The 21,354-nt window shown below is 46.2% G+C and overlaps 1 protein-coding gene across 2 annotated transcripts in view; it reads left to right on the forward strand.

Moving 5' to 3' along the window:
• AGAP3 (ArfGAP with GTPase domain, ankyrin repeat and PH domain 3) overlaps window positions 1-21,354 on the forward strand; it is a 1,862,985-nt gene that overhangs the window by 538,138 nt on the left and 1,303,493 nt on the right. For both annotated transcript variants that reach the window (XM_085628261.1, XM_085628260.1), the window contains exon 7: window positions 14,726-14,853. In XM_085628261.1, coding sequence (XP_085484387.1) covers window positions 14,726-14,853 — 128 coding nt within the window. The remainder of the gene's footprint in view (window positions 1-14,725; window positions 14,854-21,354) is intronic.

Consider the following 21,354-nt stretch of genomic DNA (forward strand, 5'->3'; position numbering starts at 1 on the left):
TTCACCTCATCAAATACATCCTCAAAACTGTGATAAGCCTGGGGGAGAGCCACATCTTTTTCTGCCGCTGTAGCCACCGTCTGACTCCCGCTCTCATCTGCGTCAAGGGATTCCGTTCTTATTCCACAATGCAGGATGCAATACGGTGACGTCATTTCGATGCGATGTGTTGGCCAATCCACAAAGGGGTTGTGTTTCTGTAGCCACGGCAATCCCAATATGACGCCATATTGGGGCGCTCGGATGATGTTAAAATCGATTTGTTCCAAATGGTTCCTCCCATATCTCATCGGAAGGACCCCGTGTGCTGTCCGATGGGCCCCGTCACCAATCGCCTTCCGTCTACCGCATAGACGTCTTCGGGTACTGCTTTGGGAAGAAGCACTAGCCCTAGCCTGCATGCCTCGTTGTGGTCCATAAACATGCCAGTGGCCCCTGAATCCACCATGGCCACAACGGGTATCCACTGGTCATGCACTCCCACGTGCACCGTGATAAACAGGTGTCGTTGTCCCTTAGTGACCGAGTTGGAAAGTGAAGGGATGGATGAGTGACTCCGAGATGCCCCTTCTCTGGTCTTGGAGTCCTCTAGTTTTCCGCCGGTATGTCCACCACGGCTGTTACCGACCGGTTGGCCCGATAACGTGACGTCTTCGGTTTGGCAGGGCATTCACGTACATAGTGGCCTTTTTTGCCACAATATAGGCACAATCCTTGTTTACGGCGTGACTCTTTCTCTGTGGCTGTGAGGCTCGCTCGTATTGCGCTGATGTCCATGGGTTCTCCCTTGGATGCGGTGGAAGTTTCAGGACTTCCCACCGTCACATAGGATGGAAGGGATTTTCCTTTTCTCCCATGATCCCCCTTTCTTTCACTTAGCCTATGTTCCAGCCGTAATACCAGGTTGATAAGGCCCTCACATGTCTTGGGTTGAGGGTCAATATGAGCCACGGCGTCCTTGAGCTCATCGCACAGCCCTTGATGGAAGAGCGCCGTCTGTTTAGCAACAGGCCACTTGGTTTCCGCAACCAGCCTTCGGAACGCGTTGAGATACTGCACCAAGTCGTTGGATCCCTGTCTCAACTCAAGCATTTCACGGTCCGCCGTGTACGAGTCAGCCCTTCTGTCGAATACCTTCAGGAATTCCTCGCGAAAAGCACCCCAATCACATAAGAGGGGGTCGTCCCTGCTCACCAGAGGTACGGCCCATTGTGCCGCGTTTCCAGCCAAATAGGATATAAGGAAAGCCACACGAGCCTGACTCGTGGGGAACGCCTTTGGTTTGCATGATAAATGTAGCGCCACTTGTGTGAGGAATACCTGCACTGTGTTAGGATCCCCACTGTACCTCTCTGGTGTTGCCAAGGGGATGGCTACCGGCATTTCCACTACTACCGCAGGGGTCTGGTTCGTGAGGGAGGTGCTGGGCGTGAGCGGGTCCAATTGGATAGCATCCAGTCTGGCTTTTACATCGGCTGCTTCTTGCCTAGAGGCAGCCACTTCAACTTGCATGGCCGCTAAAGCAGCCAGCACATCATCAAGTGTTGCCATGTCTGTTATCGACCGGGAGACAGTTAGTGTTATTAAGGTCGGATATTTTGTAACGCCCTGAACGTCTCAGGATCGTTTAACAGACACGACAATGAGGACGCAACCACTTGTGAAGGGTTAGTTCTTTTAATGAAGGCAAATAAAATACAAAGAACAAACAAAAGTTATAGTCACTGGAATCCTCCAGGCTAAGTACGTTACCAGCCCACAGCACGGATGGTCCTAACCGTCCTCTGCATATACGCCGATCCCGGCGTATGCCAACAGAGGGCAGAAATGAAATGGCCGACAATGCCAATCGGTAGGCTGTGAGGGGCACGAAGAGTGTTGGGGAGAATCGAGGAGTCAGGGAAACACCCAGCCGGGGTCTCTACCTGAAGGGAGCAGCCGCTCAACCTCTTCCTCAGACTGCACCGGGACGCGGAGTCACCTCCTGGTGATGCGTCACCGATACCCCAATCACAAGCAAGAAGACTGAACCGAGAGCAGCCGCTCGATCGATCCTGTGGACTTCCGAGTCTGTAACGCGGCAAACACCTCCTGGTGTGCGTTACAGCTGGCAGTCCCTGTGTCTCTGGTCGGGCTGGGAGTTACGACTCCAACCAGCAAAAGCGCCACTGCGCTTGGACTCAGCCGAGTCAAAAAGCGAAGCTCAATGGTTGACCGGTAGAGCTTCCGGGTCCTTCACAGGTGACGATGGGGCAAGACACGGCCCAGGGAGTAACGACTCGACCTACCTCCGTTCTTGCCTTACTGGAGCACCACTCCGGAACACTGCTCTTCACGAAGCAGGTACGTCGGTGTAAACACAATATCCGACAGCCTTGTACCTCCCGGTTCCTCCCTTTATAGGGCGTGTTTTCCTTGAGTTATGTAACAGCTCTCCTGTTTACATAAGGGCGTGTTTCCCTTGAGTTATGTAACAGCTCTCCTGTTTACATAAGGGCGTGTTTCCCTTGAGTTATGTAACAGCTCTCCTGTTTACATAAGGGCGTGTTTCCCTTGAGTTATGTAACAGCTCTCCTGTTTACATAAGGGCGTGTTTCCCTTGTATGACCGGAATTCTTGACAGTTCCCTAGGACAATGTGCTTGCCCCTAAGTTTGCCCTCCACCGCTACGTACCGCCCCTCCGGGTCTGCTATGTGTCGGGTTACCTGAAAGGGAGTCCCCGCCCGTATCCATATCAGTACCCCTCTAGCGAATGCAGAGTACGTGGTGTAGAACAGTTGGCCCCTCCATCGGCGCTGCAGGGCAATGCCCTCCTTCTTCGTAAGGTGGGTTTCCTGCAGGAACGCTATCTGAACCCCTCTACGGACCAAGTAGGCATGCACCTTATGCCGCCGTGCCATGGAGTGGAGCCCCCGCACATTCCAAGTCACACATTTTAACGATCCCGCATTAGCCATTGTCCCATGTCGCACGGCATGTAACACAGGTAAACCAACCCCAGGCGCGTGCGGTGGCACTATCCCCTCTCCCCCACAACACTACCCCTGTCCCCCCTCCCAATATTTCGCCTTGAGCCCCCCCAACTACTCCAGGCCCCACCCCCCCCAGAACAGGACCTAACTTCACAAAAGCTGTTCCCATCCAAACAGTGCTCGAGCACCCGCGCTCTCACAAACCCGCTAATCCGCAGTCTACACTACGGAGGCCTTATGGGCCCTGTGGGGCGATGACTAGTCACACAAGTTTAGCCACTGGCACTTCCCCCCCCGCCCCACAATACACATGAGGCACACTAAAGTCCAAGCTTACTGTAGGCTGCTCCGGTGACTGTAGCGGCGGGCCCCGGCCGTCGTAGCACTTCAGGAGACACTGTTCCGACTCTCAGCTCTCGATGATCTCTTCCGATGTTTGCGGCGTAACCACCGGTCCCTTCGTGCTGCTTGAGTCCGAGTGACCCGACTCCGAGTCTGTGCCCCGGTCCTCCGAGCCGGAGGCCCGTTCCGACGGGATCGACGCCGCACCGGACAGGACCATCACCGCCTGCAACGCGGCCCTCCTGCCGTCCTCCGTCTGGGAATCAGTCGGTCGTCTGGGCCCCCGCCTGCGCTCCCGGATCCTCCGCGATGTCCTCGCCGGCCGCTGTTGTTGGCGATCCACGGTTCCATCAACCCTGGTCCCGGCCGCGTCCACCCTGTATGTGTCCCACCAGGACCATGCCTCCGCCGCCGTGAGGAAGAACAGCGTGTTACCGTCCGCTACCACTCTGAGCCTGGCCGGGAAGAGTAGCGAATATTGGAGGCCCACAGAGCGGAGTTCTTTTTTGATAGGCAGAAAAGAGGCGCGCTGCTTTTGAGTCTCGAACGTGTAGTCCGGGAATAGCGTAACCTTGCTGTTTTTTACCTGGAAGGGGCCCGCATCCCTGGCCCGTTGCAGCAGCCAGTCTCTGTCCTTGTAGTGCAGGAGTTTAATGATCACGGGGCGTGGTGGCTGGCCCGGTCTAGGGGGTCTGGCAGGCACCCGGTGCGCGCGTTCCAGCGTGAAGAAGGGCGATAGGCCCTCCGGGGCCACGACCGTTCGCAGCCAACCGTCCAGGTAGCCCACCATGTCGGAGCCCTCTACTTTTTCCGGAAGGCCTACGAGGCGCACATTATTGCGCCTGCTGCGATTTTCGGCATCCTCCGCTCTCCGTTCCAAGGCCTGTATTCGATCCAACGCCTCCGTCAGCCGGCCCTCGACCGATTTTTGCGCCGGTATGAGGTCTGTCAGGGTAGACTCCGCAATCTTGACCCTGTCCGCCAACTTGCCGTGATCAGCCCGCAGGAGACCCAGCCCCGCTGCCACTTGTGCGATATCTTGGTGCAGTGCCTTCGTGGCCGCGATGGCCTCCAGGATACGGTCCTGCATCAGTTGCATGTCCGTTGGGCTCTGCGGGGTTCCCGCTGGCACCCCCGAGGGGGGGCCCCCGTCACCCCGTCCCCCTTTTGGTTTTCCCATGGTGAGGCACTATGCGCGATCCAACTGTCCCCAGAGTTCCGAGGCTCGCGGTATGCTCCTCTCGCCGAGGCAATAGGCCGCTGAGTGTGCGCCCCCCGGCGGGGTCAGTCAACCAAGGGCCTCACGGCTGCGTCCCCTCGCTCCCATCGCAAGCCAAGGCCCAGACCCGCCTCCTCGTCCAGGTGGCCGCAGCGCTCCGGCCCGGGCCGCAACCCGCGGCGGGGTCAGGCGCAGTCTCAGGATTCCGCCGCAGTCAGCTGGTCAAGCGGCCCCACACAGGGATCGGGGGAGGTCGACAATGGTCCAGGCAGGAAGCGCGGCGCCGCGCGTGGTGTCCGCAGCCAGAGCACAGGGTCGTGCCCGATCCGCAGCGCGCCACAGGCCACAGGGTCAGTCTTCCGGCCGCACTGCCCCCAGTCCGCCAGGCAGGGTGCAGGGCAATTGAAAGCACACCACTGTCACCGCAGGAGGGACTCCGGGGACCCAGCAGCCTCCAGGAGCGCACGGTCTCCTGAGCGCGGGCACCCGGGTATTCAGCGACTCCCTCAGGGGAGAGGAGGAGCAATGGCCGCCTCACCAGACCCTCTCGGTCGATCGCCGCCCGTCTCCAGGCGCGCTTCAGGGCTCCAGCAGGGGACAAGCACGATCCAGGCACCAGCACCCACGGAGTCCCCCTCAGGGCAGGGCCACCAGCCGGCTCCACAGCCGAGGAGGAGGGGGGAGGAGCCTCGCCCCGGAGGAATCAAGCGCCGGTTCGGGCACTCCGGCGGCCGGTGTCTCGGGGGCAGTCCGCAGCAAAGTACATGCACTCCGGTGTAATGCAGCCGGTCAGCCGCCGCTCCTCAGCGTCACCGCAGGCCGTTTCTTCGCGGGTCCGGGGCAGCCGCCATCTTGGTTGCCGGAGCGCCAGCGCCGCCGCGGCACTTTCCACCGCAATCGGCGCGATCTCCGGGACTCAGCCCAGCCCGGAGCAGCGCCCAAGGTGCCCCTAGGGATTTCCCCTGGTTTGCACGGTGTGGCCAGGCTGTAGCAGGATGTTTGTAGCGGAGAACCGGGCGGGGGATCGGGAGCCTCCCTAGGCTGCGACCATGCTCGCTGGCTGCTAGCCACGCGAGACTACACTCTATGATGCTCAACTCTATTAAACTCTACTCCTATCTATGAGACTCTACTCCACTCCACACCACTCCACTGTACAACACTCTACTCTACTCTATGCCGCTCTGCAACACTACTCCACTCTACAACGCTCTATGCAACTCCTTCCATGCCACTTTACTACACTCTATTCTAGGACACACTGCTCCACTCTACTCCACTGCACGCCACTCCACTCCGACGATCTACTTTAAGCTACATCACTCCACGACGCTCCACTCTACGTCACTCTGGTCTAAGACACTCTACTCCACTCTGACACTCTACTCCCTCCACGGCACTCCACAGCATGGATGGGACCACCCCAAGTCTACTAGTTGCTGGTATCAAATCGGCAAAACCTTTTAAGGGGGAAGGCCTTATACCAAGAGAGCAGCGTAAGCCAGGGCCTGCAGGCAGGTGCATACCTTGCTGGAGCCGATCTACGGTTTACTGACAGAATCTTGATGTACAAAAATGTAGATGTAAAAAAATATAGATGAAGAAATATAGAATGCAAATATATTGACTCCCTATACTTAAACAGGTAAGTAGGAAAAGTATTGGATAGCGGAGGGATAAAATTACTATTCCCACTCCACTGAGTGCAACAGTAGGAAAAGTGTTGGATAGTGGAGGGATAAAATTTACTATTCCCACTCCAGTGAGTGCAACAATAGGGAAAGTGTTGGATAGCGGCGGGGTAAAAATTACTATTCCCACTCCAATACGTGTAACAGTAGGGAAAGTGTTGGATAGCGGAGGGGTAAAAATGACTATTCCCACTCCATTGAGTGCAACTTTAGGGAAAATGTTGGATACCGGAGAGGTAAAATTTACTATTCCCACTCCAGTTAGTGCAACAGTAGGGAAATTGTTGGATTGCGGAGGGGTAAAGATCACTATTCCCACTCCAATGAGTGCAACATAAGGGTAAGTGTTGGATAGCGAAGGGGTAAAAATTACTATTCTCACTACAGTGAGTGCAACAGTAGGGAAAGTGTTGGATAGTGGCGGGATAAAATGTACTATTCCCACTCAAATCAGTGCAATAGTAGGGAAACTGCTGGATTGTGTAGGGGTAACTATTAATATCCTCACTCCAGTCAGTTCAAAATTGAAAAGAAATACAAATATTTAAAAAACAATATAAATAAAAAATACGTATAAGTATGTTAAAAATAAAAATATATTTATTATTTAAAAATGTAAAAAAATATTACAATATTAAATACATATGATAAATACCTACAAATATTATATTAAATAAAATAAAAAATTATTATCAAACAAATAAATATTTTTCATTAGAAATGATTTAGAAACAAAAACCTTAATTAATACATACATTTACTTTTTATATTTCCTACTCTATAAGACCACAGAATTTACAACCCACATCTAAATGTAAAAAAAAGTACTTCCATAATTAACATAATTATTACCAATTACAGAAATATTGTTAATTAAAAAACAAATTAAAACTCATACAAATTAACTTAACACGCTTAACTTCCCACAATTTACCACTATAATCCCCACAAGCCACAGCTAAAATTAAACTGTAAAAAATAAATTTCACAATTAAAAATTATTTTCAATTAAAAAACTAATAGTATTTAACAACTATTTATAAAGTAAGTAAAATTAATTTACTCCCCACCCTTCACTCCTATAAAAGTAACCCCCCCCAAAAATATAAACAATTACACCAATTAAATATCAATTAATTCATTAATAAATATTAATGATCAACTATTAATTAATGAAACATAATTGCTTAGCACCCTTTACCCCGTAAACCCCCCGCAATTAATTACACAATTTCCATTATTATTTTTCAATCAATTAATTTAAATTAACAACGAATTATTAATTAATCAAAAATAAATTACTTCCCACCCTTTACCCCTATAAACCCCACAACCCGTTCCTAAATTCTTTTACACAATTACCATAGTTAATTACCAATTAATTCTTACTAATTAACAACCAATTACTAACCAATTACAAATAAATTACTCCCCACAATTAACACTATAAAATCGCAATTAAATAAATATTAATAAATAAAAAATAATCATTAATTTATTATAATTGAATTACTTCTCACCCTATTCCCCTATAAACCTACAACCCGCTACAGAACTAAAAAACACAAAATTGAATTAAAATAAAATTGATAACTACTAAGAATTTAACACATATTAAAAAACAGAAAGTATACTTATACAAAAAAATACATCACATACATTTAAAATGTAAACTAAAATACATAACACTAATTAAAAAATCGATATTTTAAACAACTATATTTTTGTAAACAATGTTAATGACTTCTGTATTTTCGATAACTATATTTCTTACCTTGAATTCAATATTCATGACCACAATATTCTTGCTGTCGATATTTCTGTCACGATATTTCCAACTCGATATTTGTGTAAGTCGACATTTCCAACTCGTTACTCTGTCTGAAAACTCCGATGTGAGATTCAAGAACTACAACCCCAGAAGAACCGATGCATTGCTTCACACGTTGCTGCCGGTTGCCGCTGTGACCCCCTCCCACCCCTGAGGACTTTTACATTAGTTCTTGTACTGCTCTCAATCTGCACTTTCCAACATTCAGCACCGCTCTCCTTTGGGTCTTGAATCACTCCACTCTACGAGGTCACTGAGGCCGGGTCCCAAACCCGCAGCCACTGCACTGCGAGTAGAGGATGCGCTGCTGGCCAGACTCCCAAGGCACCTCCGTCTAGTGGAAGTGCCGTGAAGGGTGCTAGGTATTGGTTGCTGACATCCACGGATCTCTCTCACCTTGCTTCCGGCACTAATTTCTCACAGCAGCCGAGCAGCCATATTGCCTACCATGTTGGAACCGCAGCTGGCGCGCCCCACCAGCTCACCCTCAAAGTTGGGCGGGGAGTGGCAGTACTCAAGAGATGGCCCCAGGTTCCCGGTGATCACTGGTGGGCCCACACGTGGCAGGGTGCTGTTTTGGGGACCCGTAGCACACCGCTTTCGCCCTGTTGAGTGCACAATCGGTGGAGCTCCGGTCAGATGTTTCTACACAGGTGCCATGTTGGGCACGCTCCTTCCTCCCCGAAAGATTTTAAACATGGGCAGGACCAAAGTATTTTTCAAAGAATCTCTCACACCACACTTTCTTCAGCCTTGTGTTTTCCCTTGCTGTCCTAAATAGTTGTCCTATATGTGGCATGTTCAACTGGAACTTAAACTTTTATGAAGTTTATGACATGTTTTACACTTCTTTCTCCAGATAATAACCCTCTCCACTAGTGTTGTCTTGTTCATGTTTCAAGACGAAGGCCGTATTTTAGACCATGTTTTTGCTACGTTTGAAATGGCTCACTTAAAGGATTGCTTGTACTGCTACTGCAGCAAGCCCTTTGAGATGTTTTGTGTTTGCTCTTATTAATATCCAGGTCACTGTTGTCCATACCCTCCATAGGTGGCAGTCAGCACAACAGTTATTTATGTCACTCATGCAAATGTATCATAAAACTCAGACTATCAAGGACACCTCAATTTCTCTTGCCTTTTTTGGATAGGGTCCAAAATTGGATGTTTGAAGATTTCCTTCTTCTTAATATTGAAAGTAAAGTTCCTCCTTTTTCACCTTCTTTATAAATGAAACTTGACTTTTTAGAATTGACTTGCTGAAATTTGATGCCTACTCTTTCTTGCTCTCTCCTGAGGTAGAATGCTTGGTTTTCATCCCAGATCCAACTTTACATTAACAGGGCGGTAAAATCTGCCATCATTTTCCTCAAGAAATGTAAACACTTCACCTCTTCAAACCACCCAAAAAATAACACTTGATCATTTTTGTAATATCCAGGTTTGACGTTGGGAATACAAACCTATCAGACATCACACAGCCAGTGGAAGCTCAGTTTAAGGCAACTCACCACGCACTGGCCAGCATACCCTGCATACTACACGGGTTGCCTAGCTATGCAAGGATCACTTTCAAGCTGTGTTGTCTTCTCTACTAGGCTGTCAACTTTAACCACCCTCTTTATCTTACTGAACTGTTTCCTATCTTCAGCAGAAAAAAAGAATTTCATTTTTAATTTGCTCAATTGCCCAGAGGTGTCTTGATAATGCTTCTGTCTAACCACATCACCAGCCAACAGAGTTTTAGGTATCAATGGGGTTTATGAAAATATACATGATGTTTGGTTAAGTAAAGGATAGACCAGAGGAGCAAGTGAAGTCAAAGGAGACATAAATTTAAGAAAGAATAGTCACTAACCAGGATTGTGAGGAGCCTCGTGTCCTGGTGACTCAGCCTAGCATCTTCCTAGATGGTACCTGGTTATGTATTTTATAAGTGAGATTGACAGACGCAAAGAAGCTACAACATGGAGGAGCTTAGGTGAAGGAAAAAATGAGAAGAGAATAAAACTGCTACGGGGCATATTATCAAGGGCCGGCGACAAATATCGCAAAGCGCGCTAAGCGCTTGCATATTTATCGCCGGCTATCTCTGGAATTTATCGCCCGGTTAGCGCGTTATCAACAACGCGCATCGCCGAGGTGATAAAAATTCCAGAGATAGTTGGGATATCGCCATTTTCCATGTTGGAAAAGAGCGATATCCTAGATGATAGGGCCTGTGGTCTTAGCCACACAATCCACCCCCCCATGTTAGGTATGCCTTGGTCAGGAATTTAACAGACGTTAAATTCCTGCGTTAAGGCATACTTAACACGATTTTATTTATCGCTAACCCTCCTTGATAATATCGCGAAGCTGCCTTCGCGATATTATCCCATGTTGCTTTTCACAGCTACGCCTCTTTTGCATCTCATTATTGATGCGAGGCGAGGCGTGTGAAAAAGGGGCGATATGTCAAGAAATCACGCGCTAGCGTGCCCTTGATGACAATGCGATAATATTATCGCCGCTTTGCGCCCGAAAACGGTCTCTAAAGTGGCGATAATATTATCGTCGCCCCTTGATAATATGCCCCTACATTTCTTTGGGACAATTTAACTTCCATAGATATATAAATAGTAAGAATGTTATATTACCTTCACAGGTAGATGAATGACATTTAATAAAAATGCACTACAAAGCATTATACTGCTTACAGGAGAATACCAAAACCCTCTAGGCTAACCTGTGTGCTGTCCCCCACCCGCATGCTACGTGGTAAAATGTCACTTTATATACTGTTTTTTATTGCATGATATGAAGTTCCTGCAACAATGTCTCCCTCTTTTTGACGCTATTGCACATGGTCTTCTCTGTGATGGACATGAGTAAGGGAGCCCTTGAAGAATTAGTACTACCATAACATGAATCCTATATACTTTCACCTCTTTGAATTCTTTCCAGGAACCGAAAAGCACTTGGCCAAGTATGCTCACCATAAAAGGCAACCCTTTGACAGAATGTAGGGATTAGAAGTTACCCTGCTGGCAGCCATGTTGGTCTCCACTGTAGAGTGGAAAACCATCCATCCATCCTCCTGTACTGCACAGTAGGCGATTACAGGTTACATTAAGCCATGGATAGCCTGTTTTTGAAATCTTCTCTACAAATTGTTAGTATAAAAGGAATTAGAAGCCAGGACTCTGATTCAGACAATCTATAGTCTGATAAACGATCTTTCACTAAGGCTGAGACTAAGGATTGGATTATGCTACCCCATGAAATGGAAGTGAGCACACCTTCTTTGCCTTCAGGAAGAATCTAAAACCCATTTCTTTCATCTGTTCCTAAACTAATGCTTACTTATCTTCCAACAAAGACTAAAAGTTTACAGGAACTTACGCCATTCCTGCTTCACCCCCTTGCAATTTATGAATTCACACAAATCTTCAGAGAAGACTCTCACAATATTTAATTTGTATTATGACCCTTTGCTATTGTGTTATTATTCTGGGTACCCTTGATTCAGTTTTAGGGGCTCATTACGATGTCATGACTTTTGCCACCGCCGAGCCGGCGGTAGCGACTGTCATGACATCGTAACGAGTGAAACCCCCCGCCATACAATGGCGGGGGGTTTCGCGGCCGACGAAAAGTGCATCCACCACTTTTCTGCCGGTTGCCAATCGTTACGATTGCCGGCCTGGCGGAAGTGGGCACTAATATGGTGGCGGTGCCTACCAGGCACCGCCATCCATATTAGCATGGGTGTATGCAAAGGCCTTTCCATGGCGGTGATGCCGCCATGGAAAGGCTGGCGGGAATTGCTTTGGAGGCCTGTTGCGGGCCCCTGGAGGGGTGGGGGCTGCACTTTTGCCATGCTCAAGGTCGCAGGCGCCGTGCCTGCCACGTTGTGCATGACAATGCACAACATGCCTCTTTGGCATTGCGGCGGGTGCTGCTGTAAGCAGCACCCGCCGTAATGTTTAAGATGCGGAATGCGACCGCCAGGGTGGCGGTCGTATCCTAATTGGCAGTGCGGGACTGCCGCACCACTGGCGGCCAGTCCCAGCACTGCTAGGGTGGCAGGAGGACTAAAGTCCGCCCGTCATCCTAATGGGGCCCTTAATATTTTTACTTTAAGTATGTGAATTGTTGAGTTTCTCTTAAAGTGCCTAAAAATCTTATGGGGCAGATCTGTTATATAAAACTATTAAGTAAATAAAATGTTTCTAATGATCTACCTCATATTTGGTTCCTTCTTTGGGAGAAAGAGCAGTTAGAGACTGTTAGGCCTTTTAAGTATTCACTTGCTTGCTTAGGCACTATGATCTAATAAGGATAGGAATTTGCTCAAACACCGAGTATGTCTCCAAGCCTTATAGCTTCTGGTGAAGTGTCTTTAAACCACCTGACAATAAAGAACTTTGTTTACTTTGGGTGTATGGCATAGTGATCCATACATCATATTTTCCACACCTCTTTGGGGAATTGCATCACAAGTTGTCCGTCTTGCACTGATTTTATTTGTGTTTCTTTGGAATGACAGTCCTTCAGTATCTTTTCTTCTCGCTTTAGGATTACCATACCTCAAGGATTGTGTGAATCTACATGAGCAATAGAAAAGATAAAATGAATACATTGATTTCCTAAAGCCTCAGATGTTCGGGTTGTGATTACAGTGCAAGTAAAGTGACTTCGTCTAGGAAACTTTTTGTACTGTGACTTCCATCAGTTTCCATCTTATGACAATTTATTTGTGGGCTGAACTCATTTATTGTTATGATGGTAACTGTTAGGAAATGAGAATGGGAGCAAGTAGAGAATGAACTGACACGTTCCATCATAAGAACTTAGGGGCCCATTACGATGGCGGGCGGACATTGTCCTCCCGCCACCGTTACGTTAAACGGGACCGACCACCAGGGGTGCGGCGGTCCCGCTATGCCATTTAGGATGCGCCCGCCACCCTGGCGGTCGCATCCTGCATATTATGCATTGTGGCGGGCGGTGCTGTCAGCAGCACACACCGCAATGAACAAAATGCATGTTGTGCATTGGCATGCACAACGTGACTGCCACCTTGTGTATGCCAATGACGGGGATACCATAGATACCCCCCAAGTGCAACCCCCAACACCCTGGGGGCCTGCAACGGGCCCCAATTTAAAAGACCGCATGCCTTCCATAAAGGGCTATTCCCACATGCATCATAATATGGATGGTGGAGCCTGCAAGGCACCGCCACCATACCATCTGCCTTTTCCGCCAGGCCGGCAATCCAACCGGCGGAAAAGCGGCGGACGGTCTTTATGTCCGCCATGGTGCCCCTCGCCATACTAATATGGTGGGGGGTGTCACAGCGACATTTGGCGGGCGGATCACCACCCGTGATCGTAATAGGCCCCAAAGTTTTGTACTTATGGGACATCTCTTTTCTCATGAAAGCATTTAACACTAGGTGGAACATGCCTCTGAACAGCTATTGGGGCTCTAATGTTGCAGATAACTTGTCCTTAACGATTCAGAAACTCCTTGAACCCACTACACTGTGGCCCCATTATCTGATCTCCATTATTAAAGCCCATTTGGTATATCCTACTCTGTTCTCTGCAGGCCAACTAACTGGTACCTGTAGAGAATGGTTCTTTTGAATGCATATTTATAGGTCTGACCCTAGCTACTAAAGCAGCATCATGAGAATACTCCTTTAAACATGCTGGTCGTCATGAGGAGCCCCTGAGGGCTTTGAGACCAGAAGTTATCTGGAAGACTTAACTTTTAAAGATATTAGGCAGCCTGCTGGTGCAGCCAGCACAGCTCATGTGAATGTTAATATGGGATTGTTGCACAGGGTTGGTTGTGGAAATGGAGAGTTGTATGTTCCTGTGTAACTATGTCTAGCTGTCACCTGATGAACTGTTCCCAGCCTTTTTATATCTTTTTTCATTATCTTCCCTTTTATACTTTACTCCTCTTCTTAATGCTCATCCTTTCCTGGTTCTCCCATTTTCTATTTATTACTCTCTTTTACTTGTTTTCATGTCTGCACCTTCTTGATTTTTCTCTGGTATGTGATGCTTTACTGTATACTTTTTCCTTCTGTCCCTCCCTCCTTTCCCTTTTCAACTTTTGTTTGCTCTCATGCCCCGTGCTACAATTTCCAATTACTTCCACTCACATGTGTTGCTTCTACCGACCATTCACCATATTTCTCATTTTCATATCTCTTCTCTATGGTCCCATTTACCTTTAACTCTATTTTTCTACTTCTGTTTCTTGATTATTTCTTACATCGCACTTCTCTATTCTCTTTCCTCACTTTGTGCCCTCCTTTCATCATCCTCTTTTTGTTTATGTTCCACACATTCTCCTCATTCCTCATCACTTGTCACTAATTACTTCCCCCTTCTTGGTGCTTCTTTTCCTTCTCCTTCTTTCTATTCACCATACTGATGTTTATCTTGCTGCTGCTCTTGCTATTTTTACCATCCTTATTCTCCTTCTACTTATTGTATTTTTCGTTTCTCACCCTGTCTCGTATATCATTTCTAATTTTCTTGATGCTTGTCCTGACAACGCTTCCATTCTTTATCTCCTGTTTCTCCTTCCTTTTCTCAACTCATACACATTTCATTTCTTGTTTTCCTTCTTTCCCTTTCTTGCCCTGCATTTTCTTTGTCTCAGTGGCACAGAAGGTTGTAGCTCTACGGAAGAAGCAGCAGCTCTCCATAGGGCCCTGCAAGTCATTACCAAACTCACCGAGCCATTCGTCGGTCTCTGCAGCTACAATCCCCTCTGTACACGTTAACTCGGTAAGTCTTGCTTGCTCCTATTCATGTTTGTACAAAATGTTTTTCCGTGTAGTTCATTTTGATGTAATCAATTTTTTTGCAAAATGTTCTAAATAAATTGATATGTTTCATTTTAAAACCAGGAGTTTCATAGGAAGCATGATGCAGCAGCTTTGTGAAAGTTGGTACGGGAGGGTAAACACAAGAAGAAAATTACTTTAAGTAATAAAAGAGGTTAAAACTAAAAAATAAATAGAATCGATAGTAGATTGTTGATTTCATGTTAATGCAAGCTTTAAAAAGAAAAACTAAAATAAATAGGTATTGCAGGCACAATTGAACCACAGCAGGGTGTTGAATATGTTGTATCAGGTGACCCAATTACATAGGTATACATGTAGTTAGAGAATTTCAGTGTGGGCATTGATATTATGATTCAGAGGTCCTCTTACATTATTATTGTGATTGTTCCCTCGTCACAACTTCATGTTGGCCATGATGAACCATAGGATCTTAGTACATTAGTGCAAATATGGTTTTTGTTCCAGAGTAAACGGTTTAATTTTGTTAATAATATGGATCCTAGCACGCTTGTGCAGAAAGGGTTTCTGTGGCATAGTGGAAGTCCACACGGTGATTCATTGGTGTCTTAATGTTAACGTATAGTGATGGTTTGTGCACATCTGCAGACTGAGTGGGCCCCAACACAATTTAGACAGAATTGGTTCTTCGTCATGAGTACTCTAGCATTATTGATAGCTATAGTGAAGTGTGTTCTACCATTGAAACCCCCTTTTGTATAGTCTGGTTTGACAGTGTAGCTGTAACCAGACAATTATTTGAGAATCACCAGAAGAGGTGTTTTGGCCCCGCTCACATGTTGAGAGCCAGGAATATATGTTTGGATTGGGCAGAAGTTGTGTGCTGCCACAAAAACGGCCCTGCTCTCTACTAAGGGTAAGCAGAACACTCAGAGTTTCACTCTGCGGGATTCCTTGGAGTTACAGGAAAACACAGCGAGATTACGCAGATTTCTGCAAACGGGTAGAAATCGGCAAATTGTGCTGCTTACAAAAATCAGTGTGAACAGCAACATGCAGCACACTAGAGGATGCTACTGCTCAAGCAGATTTACTACTTGAACGACAGCTTTCCCACTGCGAATGGTCACAACCACCTGCATTGAGAAAGTCTCTCTGTGTGCTCACCTGGCGCCCAAAAATCACTCTAGAGGACGACAATTCTCGGTCATGCTCTTACTGTTGGTGAGCCGTGCACGGGAAAAAACTCTGCCCCGGGGCGGTTGGTGGAATGTGACTAGAACTCCGCATTACAAGTAGCCAAAACTCTGGCAACTCCTCCAGTGGAGCAGAATTTATCACCCACCCCTGCTCTCTACCCAGCTGTGATCATTGTGTTTATTTATCCAACTGCCTGATTGGCACTCACTTGCCATTGTAATGCTATTAAAGTATATTGAATAACTAGAACATTTATGGTGTTTTTCTCTCACAGCAACACAGATGGGAGTAGGGTATTCATTAATGTATATATGGATTTTTAGATCTAGCTTCACACTGCATTCATCATCCTAGCCTGTTGGCATTGCCAATGCTTGTTTCGAAGTTGTACCTCTGTTGTGTTTTTTTACCTTCGACGTAGCATGCTCCCCTCCCTCCCTAATGAGTTGCAACCTCTGGAACTTTGCCATTTGAAGTGCCTTGCTGATTGGGGTCAATTACTATGCCCATAGCTGACAGGTCAAAGAACCCAGGGAAAAAATAGGTAATTGCAGAGAAATTAAGATTATCCTTCTGGAGGAAGAGGACATGATGGAGAATTTGTACACTGCTTACCAGCAACTCCCACTTAACTAAACAAGGGGACGTTTCACATCTTAAAAATAGAGGGCAGACGTCTTTCTTTGAAACCAGGCCAGGGCTGTTTATGCAGAGAAATGCTCAGTGTGATTATGTTATCTGACTTTAAGAGAGTTACCATCTTGGATAATGTCAAGAATCCTATACATTACTAGGACAGTCAGAGCGCTGATTCCATTTACTTGAAGAGATTCTAGAGTTGTTGAAAGAGGTTTATAGATTATGTTTTTGTTATTTGGACTATTACTGAGGAAATTCTTAAACCAGTTTGTAGAATATCTGAACACTGTTCAAATCTTAAAATTCCTAAGCACTGCTAGTAGTGACCATAGCCCCTTCCTAGATTTTATAAAGTACAACTCGGGCAGTATTATTTAAACTTTATATCGTAAACTTGCAGTCAGAAACTCCTTATTAGAATATCAGTTTCCACCGAAAGCATTAAAAGATGTATAACCATTCAACCACTCCCTCAGACTTCGATATAATTGCACTAATCGATATTTCTGAAACAAATGTCCTAATGAAAAGACTGATTGAGAGAGAATATCTACAAATTGTAATTCCTCATATGTGTTATATTGTGCCCAAGTAATTTGATTTACTTAGGGCAGGCAACCCAACATGTGAAAACCAGGATCTGTCAACACGAGTTTGCTTAGGTGCAAAGAGACAGCTCTAGTGGCGCTAGTGCATTACTTGGATAAAGGCCACACAGAAGACAATGTAAAAAGGCAGATGATTAATATGGGCAAAAAAGCAGAAAGAAGAGGTAACATCTTTAATATTCTTCAGAAGCTAGAATGTCAATTATTACAGTAATGTGACTCTATTACAGATTTATCACAAAAGAATAATGGTGGGTGTACAGTGTCATGTCCTCTAAGAAAGGACATTGTAGGTTAGCGGTGTAGCTGGCCTTGACAGAAGTGAGATACCAGGGACTTCCTGGGAGGAGACAGGAAGCACTGGCTTGCCTCTCACTACATCGAGGGAAGCAGATAGAGGAGGATGTGTGGAGGGTAGCTCCACATCAGTAGGCCATATAAGAGTTGAGGAATTAATATAGGTGAGTTAATAGCCATACACCAGGTACTGTCTTTAATGCAGAATGTTATGCTTGCCAGTGCTGGGAAGAGAAACTCATCCAGAACAGTACAACTGGCAATGAGGGTGAGATCAAAGATCACGTCTTCAGACAAAGGAAGCATATAACACAAGAAAGTACTAGTGCCGAGGAAGCACAAATTACCTGAAGCTAGCACGCAGCGTTAAAGAAAAGCAGGAATTCTCAGAGGTACAAGCCATGCATGCTTCAGCCGAGGAGTGGCCATTTTGAAGTCAGGCATGTTAAGGGACAGGCCATTGAAGTATATGGGGTGGCCATCTTGAAGTCAGGTGCCATGAGACAAAGCCACTAAAATGAATGAAGCAGCCATATTGAAATCAGGCGATCCTGGAATAACTCATTGAAGCCTACTAAGACACCTATACTAAGGTCAGACACCAAGCCAGGTTAACTTCTGAAAGAAGCACACTTAGCTGGGGAGCATCAAAGTCAGAATAGCTTTAAAAAGGAAGTGTGAAGCTACTAGAAAGAATACAGCAGTCACCTTTGAGTGAGTTATCCCAGAAATGAAAGGAAAGTAATACCAGTGGGATAAGCAAAAAAGTGAGGTGTGCTGGGAATAGATAGACCACTGAAACACAAAAAGACAACTAGCATACAAGATCTCTACTCAAGAGGGCCGACCAAGAATACATAACAAAGTGCACACACTGCAAACATCATAGTGAGCAGTCCTGTGGTATCATCATACTAGCACATTCCACCATCATGCCGGTGGGAAAAGGAACACAAAAACCTAACCCCTGCATTGTAGTGCCACCCCCAGTGACACAGACCACCACCCAGAGTTTGGGTCCCAAATGGAACTGGTGGCTGGAGTCGCTGGGTGAATTTCTTGCAGAGGCCAGTGTGCAAAGAGACAAATAACAGCTGCCATTACTACTTCAGCTGGTGGGGCATGAATGTCGACGCCTAATCAGGGCATTTTCAACAAAGGACGCAGAGACGTATGAAAAACTCAAGGAGATGCTACGTGACTGTTTGAACACAAAGAGAGATGTGGATCAGGAAAGCCTCGTCTTCAACTCAGCACACCAGGAGCCAGGTGAATCATTAACACATTTCATTACAAGGTTACAAAGTCTAGTACAATATTGCAATACATTCTTAAATGAGGATGCAATTCGACTCAGGGTAATTGAGGGCTGTTCAACACCAGGCAATACAGCAAGGTCTGCCAAATGCAGCTATCACTAAATGAAATCATCAGGAGGACCAAAGCGGGAGATCAGGCCAAAGCAAGTAAATTGCAACTCAATTCAAGAAGGAAGGACAAGAGACATTAGATGTTTCTCATGTCAGTGAGTAAAGCCCAACAGACCAAAAATGTGGGAAAGAGCAAGGGCAACGATAGACCAGAGACAAGATAGCACAATAGACCACGTGACACAAAATACTCAGATTCAACAATACGCTTTGTCAGAGGAGGATGGTAAATGAAAGACCTGGACAATTGGGGATCGTGACAGCCAAATTGAAATAACTTCAATGAGCCATTCATCAAACTTCACAGACTATTCTGAAAAAGCATAGCATCAGGCAGTGGGACAGATCACACAAATGGCACAGACGACAGCGTGTCCAACAGGCAGGACGAAGAAACAAACTACAGAAGATTGGGCAATTCACCCCTTCTCTGGAACCAGTATACAAACATACCTGAGACAACCACCGTTCTTCGAGCTTCCTAGACTTTTCCGAAGAAGCATCAAGCAGCGGGACAGGTCACACACATGGCACAGACAGTGCAGCCAACAAGCGAGAAGAAGAAACAAACCACTGAAGAATGGGCAATTCAAGCAGACTCCAGAAACCGGTATATAAACTCACTCGAGACACCCATGTCAATAAGGAGAAAACTGAGAGGCGACAGTTAACGTTACATGAGAGGAGCCGAGATAAAATGTACTGGGGCCAAACAAAAGAACAAAACACTCAGCTGTCTAGTGACGCCTCCCCAGTGCAAGAGCACATTAGACACTTGGAAATATGAATTGAAAAAAGTGTCCCAAAGATATTTTCGACTCGAGGAGCAGTTCATCATAGTCCCATCAGCTCAAGAAACTCACTAGTCAGACAACACCCAAAATAACTTTCTCAAAGGAAATCACTAGAAAATTAATCTAATTTAGAAATCATGTCAGCAAAATCAGTCAGGTCAACGGAATCATCTGGCACGTCAGGATCGAGAAAACGCTCTTGCTGTCAATGACCTAAATGTACAGTGGAATCGGAGTACTTTCAGAGCATCACATAACATGCCAGTGACTCCAAACAATCTCCTATCCTACAACACAACCTGCCCTGTCAGTTATATTCACATCATGACATGAATGTTTTCCCTTTACCTGTGATGGGGGCAGCCCAACTGACTCAAAGAACTTACAGAATAAGAACAAACATATGGGAAATTACCGAGAAATGTTAGGGAAATGTCCCATCCCTCTGTAAGAAAGGCCGAGTCGTGTTGGCAGAGACATGTCATTCTCAAAGAAAGGGGGATGAGAAAGGAACATGCAGATCCCCTGATGGCCAAAGACTTCAATATTGCCATAGGGAACTGGTAGCGGGTGAGGCAAACAAAACAAGTTAACAGGTCTAAGAGCCGACATCTACTCTTGTCAAGCCATGTAGAAGGAACAATACTCACCTCACCAACAAACACATTTAGCAACAGAGTAAAGAAGCCAATCAAGGAGCCCAAAGTATTCTCACCTCACCAACGAACACACCCCGCAACAGACATCAATCTCAACATCTGCAGAACCACTCTCAACATTCGCAGAGTGAAGAAAGCAACTAGAGAGCCCAAAGAATGCGCTGAAGAGATTGACTGAATTTCTTTGTAAGGGCGGGGGGGGGGGTGGATATGTCATGTCCTCCCTCTAGGAAAGGACATTGTAATATAAGTAGGTCAGTGGTCAAGCTGGCCCGAACAAAAATGAGATGCCAGAAACTTCCTGAAAGGAGACAGGAAGCACTGATTTCCCTCTCACTACATCGAGGGAAGCAGAGAGAAGAGGACATATGGAGAATAGCTCCATATCAGTAGGCCATGTATAAGAGCTGAGAAATTAATAAAGATGAGTTAATAGCCTTACGCCAGGTGCTGTCTTTTAGGCAGAGTGTTATGCTTGCCAGTGCTGTGAAGAGTAACGAATCCAGGACAGGACATACAGTTGACTGCAATTTAAAAAAATAAACAGATGCGTACACACAGACTACCGAAAAGATGGATTGCCTGCGCAGACAGACTGCCTTCGCCAAACAACTAATTGTGCTGTATTAGTAGTAGTGCATACTTTTCAAATATTCTCTTTATCTAGAACTGTTCGATCTAATTCTCCTTGGAAATATGGACTAACTAAAGGTTGTCGTTCTACTCCATGTAATATTCACCTTTTATTGTAATATTTCCACTTATTAGTCTGCTCATCCTATCTATATAAAATTAGCATTACCGTTGCATTCAGCCTTTTATCCTTTAAAATTTCTTTAACAAGTACTTTTTTT

Source organism: Triturus cristatus, chromosome 10, assembly GCF_964204655.1.
Source record: "Triturus cristatus chromosome 10, aTriCri1.1, whole genome shotgun sequence".
NCBI classification, from domain to species: Eukaryota; Metazoa; Chordata; class Amphibia; order Caudata; family Salamandridae; genus Triturus; species Triturus cristatus.